This window comes from Podarcis gaigeae (assembly GCF_964106915.1).
Source record: "Podarcis gaigeae genome assembly, chromosome: 13".
NCBI lineage: Eukaryota > Metazoa > Chordata > Lepidosauria > Squamata > Lacertidae > Podarcis > Podarcis gaigeae.
This window is the reverse complement of record NC_139689.1, coordinates 6,560,180-6,571,895: the sequence shown is the minus strand read 5'-3', so window position 1 is coordinate 6,571,895 and position 11,716 is coordinate 6,560,180. Positions and strand designations below refer to the sequence as shown.

Here is an 11,716-nt window from a genome sequence, read left to right as displayed (position 1 = left end):
CTGTAGAAAAACATGGGCTCATTTCATTTTACACTTGCTGTTTTTATTATGTTTTTAGATATGCTGTAAGCCGCCCAGAGTGGCTGGGAAAACCCATCCAGATGGGCAGGGTATAAATAATAAAATTTTATTTTATTTTATTTTATTTTATTTTATTTTATTTTATTTTATTTTAGTCCTTGGATCTCCTAGCCTTTAGGGCTTGTTTGTCCTCTGGCGCCACCTTGTGCCCAGGGATGGCAACACCCCGTCTTATGGTTCATCATCTCCTTTGGCCCCAGGGACAAAACTCAGCAAAACTCAAGCATCCAGACCAGAGCAGGAGGTGGGCTGTTGTTTTTTTCCAGCTATGCTTTCAGTAGAGCTTTGACTATATTATTAATCACAGCACTTATTAATTCAGCACTTTTTTTTTGAGGGGGAAGTGGTGTTTTTGCAGTCCTTGCTTGTGAACATCGTGCAGAATAGACTTGCCAGGAAGCTGTCTTACACAAAGCGAAGCCATTGGTCCATATAGCTCAGTATTGTCAACACGGACTGGCAGAAGCTCTGCAGGATTCTCTCTCCCAATTAGGGATTGAACCTAGGACCTTCGGCATGCAATCAGATGCTGGGCCACTGAGCTCCAGCCCTCCAGTGCTCACCCCACCCAACATTATTAGCAGCCCATTGTACAGATGTGGAAACTGAGGCATATGCGACTTGCCCAGGTGATAAGACCACGGCTAGGCAGACTTTGAGCCCAAGGTGTCTTCACCTCCAGGCCTTTTATCCACTGGATTGTATCCAGATCAGATTGCTAGGGAGCAAAAGGGAAAAGTCTCTCATTGATTATCTCAGCACAAGAAGGGAGTAAAGTACAGGAACGCTAAGCAGTCTTCTCTCTTCGAAATGTTCAGAAAGCAGCCAGGCCTACGTAAACAGGCACCATGCAGAAACTGAAAGAACTCCACACTCTTTGTTACCTTCTTTTGTTTTTTTAAAGGGTCCTTTTATTATTTTTAAAAATCCATCCATACCAGAAAATCTTCTGTCTCTGATTTCCCCCTTCTGGGCTGCCCACTAGCTCAGAATTTTCACTCGGAGCGAAAAGGAGTCGTTTCGAAAATAAATAGTAGAAAATATTGGAAAGCTAAACAGATTGAGGCAGCTGCCTGGGTGCGGTGGCGTTGTTGTGTGTACCTCAAAGGGAGCGATAAATTTGCGCCACACAACGCACATATTTGGGAGTCACCCGTTTGCCCACAGCCATGTCCTGCTTCCCCCCCCGAATGCCCACCTTCCTGCCCCATGCGCAAGCAAACCACAAGCCACCCAGTCAGATACACACTAAGGATCACTCACAATCACCCTTGCGCGAGTCCATGCTCAGAGTCATGCGCAGGGTTCATCTTAAGTGCGCTTAACAACAAGGATAACTACAACGGGACAGCGCACAGCTGCACAATAAATTGTGTTTGCGCATCCCTTGCTGTGGGAACGCTCGATTGCACGCCGCTGTTTCTGAGTGCTTCTCCGATGGCACCATACATTTAAAGCACATTCAACGCACATTTAAAATGCATCCGACTTCCCCCAGTGAATCCCAGGAGCTGACAAGCTCCCAGGGTTCTTTGGGGGCATGCCATGCCCTGTAAGTGTGCTTTAAACGTGTGGTACGCTCATTGTGCAGACATAAAACCCTGTCACACATCGTTACATGCGCAGCTAATGCAAGTGTGTGGCTACAACAGCATGCACAGACACACACACACACACACAAAACACAGAATTGCACCCCCACATTACAACTCCTTTCCATATATTACATGCACGCTATGTTCCATTCTGAACATGCATTCTTTTATGATCGCACTGAAATGCACACACACACACACACACAGACACTTTTTATAGTAATAGGACCTGCCTAATATAATGCAGTTTTTTTAAAAAATCATTAATATAATTATCCCTTTCCAGGCAGTAGAGAAGGTGGACTTGCTAGATTTCCCAGCCTTCCTTCGTGGTTATGTTCCAAGGTGCTGTCTCCATCTTCCTTTAAAACTCCTTGCCCTTTGCTCTTTGGACTCTCGGAATAAGAAAGGCAGAGCACACAAACTGCAGTGGTGTTGTTTCTCCTCTTTGTCGAAAACGGAGTTTCCCAGACGGGGATTTGATCCTGGGACGTTGGGAGGAATTAGCATGTGGGGAACGGGAAACTCTTAAAATAGCATGTTATCGACAGGAGGAAGGCCTGAGACTGTGGCTCCCTTTGGAGCAAAAAGCGTCCTTGAGACGCACTGTTAGATATCACCCCTTTCCCTAACAATTTCCCTGCAAAACAGGCCAAATCCTCAGAGGGTGCCAGCGATTCTCTTCCCCGTCACAGCATGGCCGCTGCACTTCAGTTCCACTGAGCTGTTTTGCCAGGATTGAGAAAGGGGCCGGGAGGGATGCTGGGGCTGTTGCTTAGCAACCGCAGCAAGTGCTTCCTTCCCCATTTCCGGAAATTTCTATCCCGACACGCTCTGCTCCCTTTATGTTAGCCCATTTCTCAAAAACCAGCCCGGCAGGCCTGGAATTGTGAGCCACAAAGGAAAACCCCGCTACTGAATGTGAGATTATTTGTGTACACACACAAAAACAACAACACCACACATTTTTTCCTTGCTGGAAATGGGCTCAAATTGTTTTGTGGCATCCGCCTGGTTTCCCTATATGAAACTGTATATTTTGTATGTGGCCCTCAGAACATAAGAACAGCCTGCTGGATTGAGCCCAGGGTCCACCTAGCCCAGGATCTTGTTCTTGCAATGACCGGTTCGATGCCCTAAGAGGAAATCTGCAAAGCAGGACATGAGCTCAAAAGCGGGGTGCATGGATCCCCAAGAACCCAAATCCGGTGACCCCAATTGCCTCCCCAGGCCCCGCTGCAACGACATCACTGCCCAATGCACCGTCGCTCTGGGGAGAAAATGGAAGCCGTCTTCAATCATCTCTCTCATACACACACACTCTCTGGCTTTTATTATTTTTCCTTTGCCTAGCGGTGGAGGTAAGAACGACGCAGAAAGCACACTTCTCAGAAAGCCCAAGAGCTCCCGGGATAGCTACACAACAGACTCGACGGGGCTTCGGTGCCACCGGGAACCATGGGAAACTTCAGTTCCCGGGGTTCCCTGGAAGGGAAAGAGCCACGACCTGAGAGATGCTTTTGCCGTGGAGATTGTCTCCTTGCCCGGCGGCCTATGTTCTCTTGCGCCACCTGGTGTGGGAAAAAGGGGAGTGCCTGTGTTCATGTCGCCCCCTAGTGGAGGGAAAGAGGAGGGCAGCCCCTTGGTCCACAGCGACCCCCAGTGGCCAAGTTGTAGTGGGACAAGAAAGCAACCCGCCCAGTTCCCTCGCCCACCCACAGTCCGTCATGCCAGGAAGGGAGCCGCTCATAGGTAAAAATGTGCCATCGAGGTGGGCTGAGGTGCCGAAGGCTCCGCCCCCTCGCCGCAGTGCCCCCCGGCGTCCCCCAGCAGCTTCTGGCAGCGGGCCTTGTAGATGTCCCTTTCGTGAGCCACCCTCGCCACCTCGGCGCGCAGGGACTCCAGCTGCTGCGCCAGCTGGGACTTTTCGGCCTCCAGGACGTGGCGCTGCTGCACCCTCTTGAAGCGGCACGACTGGGCGTAGCCACGGTTCTTGAGCGTGCGCCTCTTCTGCTTCAGCCGCTGCACCTCGTCCTTGCCGAAGCCGCGCAGCTGGCGGTTGAGGTCGCGCACCGACATGGAGACCAGCTGCGCGTCGGAGAAGCGGTCGCAGAGCGTGGACAGCTGTGAAGGGAGGGAGGGAAAGGGAGAAGGAACGCCAGTGAGAAGGTGAGCCGAAAATCCCTCCAGAGAAATCCCTCGGGGTTTTTTCCCTGCGGCCAGCCTCCCCGGTGGAAGAAAATCTCCACGGCAGAATTATCTGTGAATACTCCTTGCCAACTTTTGTCCCCACCCGGATAGTTCAGTTGGCAGAGTGTGAGACTCTTAAACTTGGGGTGGGGTGGTCCGAATCCCACATTGGGCAAAACATTCCTGCGTCGTAGGGAGTTGGGTCTGAAGATTCTCAGGGTCCCATTCAACTCTACAATTGTATGATTTTATGTTATGTTTGTTTATATTTATTTACAGTCGTAACTCGGGTTGAAGTCGCTTCAGGTTAAGCCTTTTCAGGTTGCACTCCGCGGCGACCCAGAAGTAACAGAGAGCGTTATTTCCGGGTTTTGCCGCTTGCGCATGCGCAGACGCTCAAAATGACATCGTGCGCATGCACGGAAGCGGTGAATTGCAACCCGTTGATGCAGGTTGCGTTCGCTTCAGGATGTGAACGGGGCTCCGGAATGGATCCCGTTCGCTTCCAGAGGTACCACTGTACTTTTCTGGTAGATCTCCACATTGTGGCTCTCAGAGGCATGTAAGGGAAGGGTGCTCTGCACATGCTCAGGAGCTTTCGTCTTTACATCTCCAGCGCCTGGAAAGCAAATGGCAGGCAGTAAAATCTTGGGTGTAAAACCCTCTTAACTACAGCTGTGGGAGGGGCTGTGCTTGTTTATTTACCATACGACACATTGCGCATGTTAGAATCCCAGAATTGCAGCGCTGGAAGGCACCCGAGGGTCCAACCCCCTGAAATGCAGCGATCTTCCACCGAACATGGGCTCAAACCCACCACCTTGTGATTAAGACCCTCCAGCTCTAACCAACTGAGCTGTCTCAGGGGGACCTTTCTTTGTTGAACTCCAGAATGGAAAAATAGGCCTCTGATCTGAAAAAGGACCCTTCCGTCCCTCCCACCTTTCTCCTATGAACCTCTCGGCACTTTACAGAGCCCCCCTTTTCTGTCTCCCATTCCCCAAACGCCCATAATTCAACCCACCCGCCCGCCAACCTCTTCCCTCTCCCTCTCACCTGCTGCTGTTCCCCACCAGCTCCCTCGATGGCCCCTAAGAAACCTTGGAGCTGTGGGGCCGTTCCGCCCCAAAGACCCCCGTCCATCGCCGGGACGCCCAGGAGAGCCTCCACCGCCTCGTCCAGACCCGGCATCAGCTGGGCTTCGTGGCTGCCCCCTGCCGCCGCCGCTGCCAGCGTCTGGTGGAGCGTGGCCATCCAGTACAACTCTTCGAGGGTGGACTTGGGGTCGCCCGCCTTGTCCAGGGTGGGCGAAGGGGGCACAGAGCTGCAGGGCGTGGAGCTCAGGGAGAAGCTGCCCCCTGTGCGGGACACTTCCTGCTTCACCTCGAAGCGCAGCAGGTCGATGTCGTCTAGGTACTCCAGGCTGAGGGGGCTGGGCGGCGGGGCACCCATTCTGCGCAGGTGGGGAGATGAAAGGGGGAGATTAGGCGACTTCTCCCTGAGCTTTCCCCAGGGATGGAGAGCAGACCTTGGAAGCCTGAAGGTCGGCTTAATGGATTAGCTCTCCGTGTCAAAACAAACCCAGCATCCTGTTCTTCTCTACTTGGTAGAGACCACATAACACCGGTCTTGAAAGACCTACACTGGCTCCCAGTACGTTTCCGAGCACAATTCAAAGTGTTGGTGCTGACCTTTAAAGCCCTAAACGGCCTCAAAGGCCCAGGAGACCTGGAGGAGCGTCTCCACCCCCATCGTTCTACCCGGACACTGAGGTCCAGCTCCGAGGGCCTTCTGGCGGTTCCCTCACTGTGAGAAGTTACAGGGAACCAGGCAGAGGGCCTTCTTGGTAGTGGCGCCCTCCCTGTGGAACACCCTCCCACCAGATGTCAAAGAGAACAACAACTACCAGACTTTTAGAAGACATCTGAAGGCAGCCCTGTTTAGGGAAGCTTTTAATGTTTGATGTATTACAGTATTTTAATATTTTTTTTGGAAGCTGCCCAGAGTGGCTGGGGAAGCCCAGCCAGATGGGTGGGCTATAAATAATAAATTATTATTATTATTATTATTAGTCCACACCAGCCCCCCAACTGAGGGGCGCCAGCCCCCATACTTCCTAGCCCCTCTCCGCAGCCTCGCAGCAGAGCAGGGTAACTAGGATATCGGGTGCCAATAAATCCTGCCATTGGGAGGGGGAACGTTAACCCAGGCTGGCCTGCTTCAAATTCTGAAACAGAAAGGGAACCCCCTACCTAGCCAGAGGGTGCTTTGGGACTGTTGTTTTATTTTTAATCATTTATTCAGTTCATATACCGCCAGATCTCAGGACAGATCCTCGCAACATAAAACTACAACAGTAGGCTTTTCATGTTTACATATGTATTAGGATAATAATATCAAATCTGTTCCAGAATGCATGGGAGTCCATACAGTGTATTTTTCCCTACATTGTATATATTCGTATCTTGTTTCTTCCTACGCATTTTTATCCCTTTTTGTTTCTTGTTTCTTTTTCTTTGCATCCCTTTCTTTGTAACCGAAATCTTTTCCGTCAAAATATTGATACAAAACCCCCCACGAAATACATAGTAAAAATAAGAAGGATATAAAAACAAGGACAACGGCAAACCTACCATCCCCTCTCCCACAACAGATTTCAAAGGGTGTCGGGTGTCAATCAGCTCAAGGCCTGGGTGAAGAGGACCCTTGTCGCCTGGCACCTAAAGGTGTATAACAAAGGGCTGCCTCACATTTAATGCCAGTGTGGTGCAGTGGTTAGAGTGCAGGACGAGGACTTGGGAGACCCGAATTCGAATCTTCACTCAGTCACAAAGCTCACTGGGCTCACGGTCGCTGCCCCCTCAGCCTAACCTAGTTTTCTGAGTAGGGGGGACCACGAACCCGCCACCATGAACAAGAAGGTGGGAGATAAAGGCACAAAGCAGAGGCACACGACTTCCTCCCAGTAATTCTGGGAACTGCACTTTTCCCGTTGCAGAGTTCCAGTTCCTGAACAAACTACTTTTCCCAGGAGTCTCGGGGGGGGGGGCAGTTTCTGATGTGCTTTAAATAGTGTGGGTCTGCCCTATACACATTAAGGCCAGCCAGCCAGCCAGCCCCTTTCTGATCGTGCCCTGAGCAGCTAGCCTGTCCCTGTTAAGATTATGACCAAGATCTGCAGAAATAAATCTCGCCTTTTCACTCAAAGCACCTCCATTAATCACCCGCTGCAAACAGCTGTTTCCTGTTGAACTTCTGGTCGCCCCACCCTGCCTGCCTGGGACATCTCTTGCCTCTCTTGCCGGAGGGAGTGCAAGGTTGCGGGTATCACTGGGCGCCATCGCAGAGTGTTTAGGGCGAAGTTAGAAGTCGGGGGCTTCTGATCAAGCTGGGGCAGCTATAAAAAGCGGGGTGTAGCAATTCTCTCTCTCCCTTCACCCCATTCCTGGCCAACCTGTCTTCTTCCCCTCTCTTAAGAGCAGACCAAAGACTGGTCTCCAGCAGCGCACTAACCACTATACCGCACTGCCTGAAAACGCCGTCGGGTTCTGTCGGTTCTGGTTTGATCGCAGCGGAAAACCCTTCCTGGGTCCCTCGAGTTTGGTTTTCATATTCCTCACTTTCAGAGACACGCAATGCTTCCTGGTCCCATTCGCTCTGACTGGTTTTGCACAGTCCTGCGCCTTCTGTGTCCCGTCCTTAAATAGGACCCACATTCAAAGCTGCTATCCTAAACCCACTCGCTTAGGAGTGAGCCCCCCCCCCAAGCTAAAAGGGACCTACCTCTGAAGAAAGAAGCCCAACAAGAGAGTAGAGGGGAGCCCACAACATCCCAGAGTTCGGATCTAGAGCAACGTCCCCGCAACCTGGTTCCTGCTGGGAGTTGTAGTACGAAACATCTGGAGGGAGCCAGGTTGTGGGGCTGGGGGAGGCCTGCTGTAGATGCAGCCCTTTCTTACAGCAGCTTTCCAGGCGAAAGCAGAAAGTGATTTAGGGGAGAGAGAGAAAACAAACGAAAGCGAGGAGACCACAAGTTGCTCTTCCCAAACGCCCCACACACAGACACAAACCCTCAAACGCCTCTCCAAGGCTGTTTTGCTGTGGATCTCCAGGAGAGAGGAAGAGAAAGAGGGAAAACAGCACCCAATAGGTTTGAGGCACCTTGGGGTGGGGGGAAGACCCCACACACACACACACCAGGAATGAACCCTGGCTGAGCCTGCGACCTCCCTGCCCACCTGTTTGTTTGGGAGTCCATCTGCCTCCTCCTCGCAGCTCCTGCGGTCCAGCTATTAACCTTCCTGGCCCCTGCCCACTGCTGCCAGGGGAGGGTGGCAGTCGCCCAGCCCAAGAGACCAGAGCCCGGACTCCGGGGTCCCATTTAAAGCTCCGGGAAAGGCTGAGCTCACAGGGACGCATTAGCCACCGGCCAATGGAGAAGGGACCTTGGACCTCATTAGCATGCCGGGGAAAAGGGGCAGGCCCAGGACCTTTTTGGCTCTGCACCCCCCAGCCCAGAGGCCTCTTCCCACTTCTGTGGGAGTTGCTGGAGGGTGTCCCTGAACCCTCTACGCCAAGGAAACCAGTTTCGTTCTGCTCAGCACTTCCTCATCTGGAGAGAAGAAGGAAAATGCACAGAGGCCAAGTTGTTGTTGTTTTTCGCTCCTCCAGCCTCCCAGCTGCGGTTGTGCAGCCAGCCACACAATCACCGGAGAGGCCTGAGTCACAGTTTCCAGGCAGAAAAGCTGGGAAGGGCTGTGCCCCCTCCAGAGTGATGTTTCTGCAACATTCGTCCCTTTCGCCACATTCGTTATTTCACCCTTTTCTCAAGGTGCCATAAAGGGTAAAAAGGGTAAAGGGACCCCTGACCATTAGGTCCAGTCGTGACGGACTCTGGGGTTGCGGCGCTCATCTCGCTTTATTGGCTGAGCGAGCCGGTGTACAGCTTCCGGGTCATGTGGCCAGCATGACTAAGCCGCTTCTGGCGAACCAGAGCAGCGCACGGAAAGGCCGTTTACCTTCCCGCCGGAGACGTACCTATTTATCTACTTGCACTTTGACGTGCTTTTGAACTGCTAGGTTGGCAGGAGCAAGGACTGAGCAACGGGAGCTGGCTCCGTCACGGGGATTCGAACCGCCGACCTTCTGATTGGCAAGTCCTAGGCTCTGTGGTTTAACCCACAGCGCCACCCGCGTCCTCCCGCATACTCCCTCAATTTATTCTCACAACGATCCTGCGAGGTAGATTAGGCTGAGAAGCAGCGACTCAAGGTCAGCCAGCAAGCTCCGTGGCCAAATGGGGAGCCCCACACTCTCACCGCTGCCCCACACTGGCTTTCGGGGCACGAGAATAGCACATCGGGTCACAAGATTCTGCGAGGAATCTTGGGAACTGTAGTTTCTTGAAGATGCCACGGTTTGTAGCACTGTGAGCGGGTAAACTATAGTTTCTTTGCAGGAAGGTGTGACTTTCAAAGTGATGCACCATGTCGACACAACCTTTGCGGTGGAGTCACGCCACTTCAGTTGATTCTGTAACATGACGGAAGCGGGGCCAAAATAAAACCGGAAGATTTGAGGCAGAATGGCGGGGTTTCGGCAGAAAGCTGCAGGGTGCTCACCAGATAAGAGTGAAGCAGTGTGGCCGCACCAAAGGTTTTTCAGGGGCAAACAGGATTGCCTGTGACATTCCTGATTGAGCCCCGAGTGCGGATCATGACGAATGAAAAGAAACGTTTTGCAGGGAGGAAATCCAGAAAGGGAGAGAGCAGGGTGTGACAGAAAGCTGTCCTGGTGGGGGCAGCTGAGATGGGACTGTGCGAGGTTGTGCTGCTTAGCTCAGGTGCAGGGCTAATAATGCCAAGGCTGTGGGTTCAAATCCCCGTAGGAGCCAAGAAAACCTCGTAGCTCAGCGGTAGAGTACAGGATCTGCTTTGAAGAACATTGGGGAGATTGCTTTGAGGTCACATATAAAGGCAGGGCTAAGAGAGACCCCTGCCTGGATCCCTAGAAAGCCACTGCCAGCCAGTGTAGGCAGTATTGAGCTTAATGGGCCATCAATCTGGCTTGGCATAAGGCAGCTTTCTGGGGTTCCTCTCCCCTTCTCTGCTCCCCACTTTCCCACTTCGCAGTCCTGGCTGAACCCTTCAGCCTCTCAGTCACAGCCTTCGCTTCAGGCCCTGCTGTCAACGACAAAAGCTACGAAACAGTCATAATGAGCACCTCTGAGCATATGCAGAGGGCATTTGTGTCCCTAACCACAGCTCGCCTCATACATGCCTGGGGCTAGGAGGAGGGAATCGGAGCCGGGTCGCTCTCCGGGTCCATTTAAAATATAGAAAACTGCCTCTTGTTTTGCGTGGAGGAGAAGCACTCTGCACGTGCTCAGAGACAAGGCCGTTTTTGTAAGCAGAAGCCGTCTCCCTCCAGGAAGGCGTTCTAGAGACCTCTTGCCCTTTCGCCCTTTTTATTTTCATCCAAGGTTCTTCCCCCATTGGGGGGAAAGGCACTCTGCGTACGTTCAGAGTCATGGTCAGGGAGAATTGCCAGAACTTTCAGAAGCAAACTTTCTCTCTCGGGTGACTCAGCTGAGTCCATTTTGATGCAACAGTGCGGTGCTCGGCTGGGGGGGGGGTGCGCACAGAAAACGGGCGAAACCACACTTTGGCGCATTAAAAGGCCCCCGTTCGTGGGGCAGGTTTGGGGCACTGGGGGGCTGTTGTCCAAGCCCAAGCCTGTGGCCCGGTTGCCATGGCTTCTGCCCCGGCCTACGCTTTCCTAATACCCAGCGGTTGCTAGGACAAAGGGGCCGGGGAGCGTTGCTAACCCTTTGTGACAGGGGATTCTCGGCCTATTCAGGGTGACGTCACCCTGTCATCAGGCCTCACCCCACTGCTGGCCTGGACCCTGCCAACCCTGGCGTGACCTCCCCACCTGACCAGGCCCTGTTGTTAAGCCGAAAAGTGGGGGTAAAGCGGGGGGGGGGGAGGAGAGAGCCTCCCCTGGCAAAATAACAGGCCCTTCTCCTGTTAGCCCCTGCCGGTCCCCTCCGCCTGCTACTCAGAGCTCAAACAAACAAACCCAAAAAGGTTTGGGAGGTTGTGCACAAAATGCGCTTTTTCTTCTTCTTGCTGCGTGTTGATTCATCTGAGTGGACCGCCTTGCAGGGGGCGTTAATGGGCTCGATTCTGAATCCTCTGCTGCCTTGTGGGAGCAGAAAAGGCTCAGGAGCAAAGCCGATGCAAACATACCCTCCGACGTTTCTCCGATGGAAATAGGGACGTCGCGTTCCATCGTTATCGTTTTACTATTTCTACTCCAAGCGTTTTATTGGGTTGCCCCAGCACTCCAACATATATAAGAAACAGAACAAAACATTAAACATTTTTTAAAAGACTCGACGCCTGCTTCTTCGGAGAAAAGCAATGACAAACCTAGACAGCATCTTAAAAAGCAGAGACATCACCTTGCCAACAAAGGTCCGTATAGTGAAAGCTATGGTTTTCCCAGGAGTGATGTATGGAAGTGAGAGCTGGACCATAAAGAAGGCTGATCGCCGAAGAATGGATGCTTTTGAATTATGGTGCTGGAGGAGACTCTTGAGAGTCCCATGGACTGCAAGAAGATCCAACCGATCCATTCCGAAGGAAATCAGCCCTGAGTGCTCACTGGAAGGACAGATCCTTAAGCTGAGGCTCCAAGACTTTGGCCACCTCATGAGAAGAGAAGACTCCCTGGAAAAGACCCTGATGCTGGGAAAGATGGAGGGCACAAGGAGAAGGGGGCGACAGAGGATGAGATGGTGGGACAGTCTTCTCGAAGCTACCAGCATGAGTTTGACCAAACTGCGG

The 11,716-nt window shown here is 52.3% G+C and overlaps 1 protein-coding gene across 1 annotated transcript; it reads right to left on the bottom strand.

Annotated features, from left to right (window-relative positions):
* Positions 1 to 969: 969 nt before the first annotated feature.
* Positions 970 to 8,399, bottom strand: NRL (neural retina leucine zipper). Its single transcript, XM_083707127.1, has 3 exons — positions 8,105 to 8,399; positions 4,923 to 5,319; positions 970 to 3,800 (listed from the first exon to the last, which is right to left on the bottom strand). The coding sequence occupies exons 1-3, from the start codon at positions 8,245 to 8,247 to the stop codon at positions 3,423 to 3,425; spliced, it is 918 nt and encodes a 305-aa protein (XP_083563253.1). The 5' UTR covers positions 8,248 to 8,399; the 3' UTR covers positions 970 to 3,422.
* Between the last annotated feature and the right edge of the window lie 3,317 nt (positions 8,400 to 11,716).

Coding starts and splice junctions, on each gene's coding strand:
- NRL (XM_083707127.1), bottom strand. CDS start 8,247: ATGGGACCCCGGAGTCCGGGCTCTGGTCTCTTGGGCTGGGCGACTGCC. Junction 5,320..8,104: donor ATGGACTCCCAAACAAACAG/GTGGGCAGGGAG, acceptor CCACCTGCGCAG/AATGGGTGCCCCGCCGCCCA. Junction 3,801..4,922: donor CTGGTGGGGAACAGCAGCAG/GTGAGAGGGAGA, acceptor CTCCCTTCACAG/CTGTCCACGCTCTGCGACCG.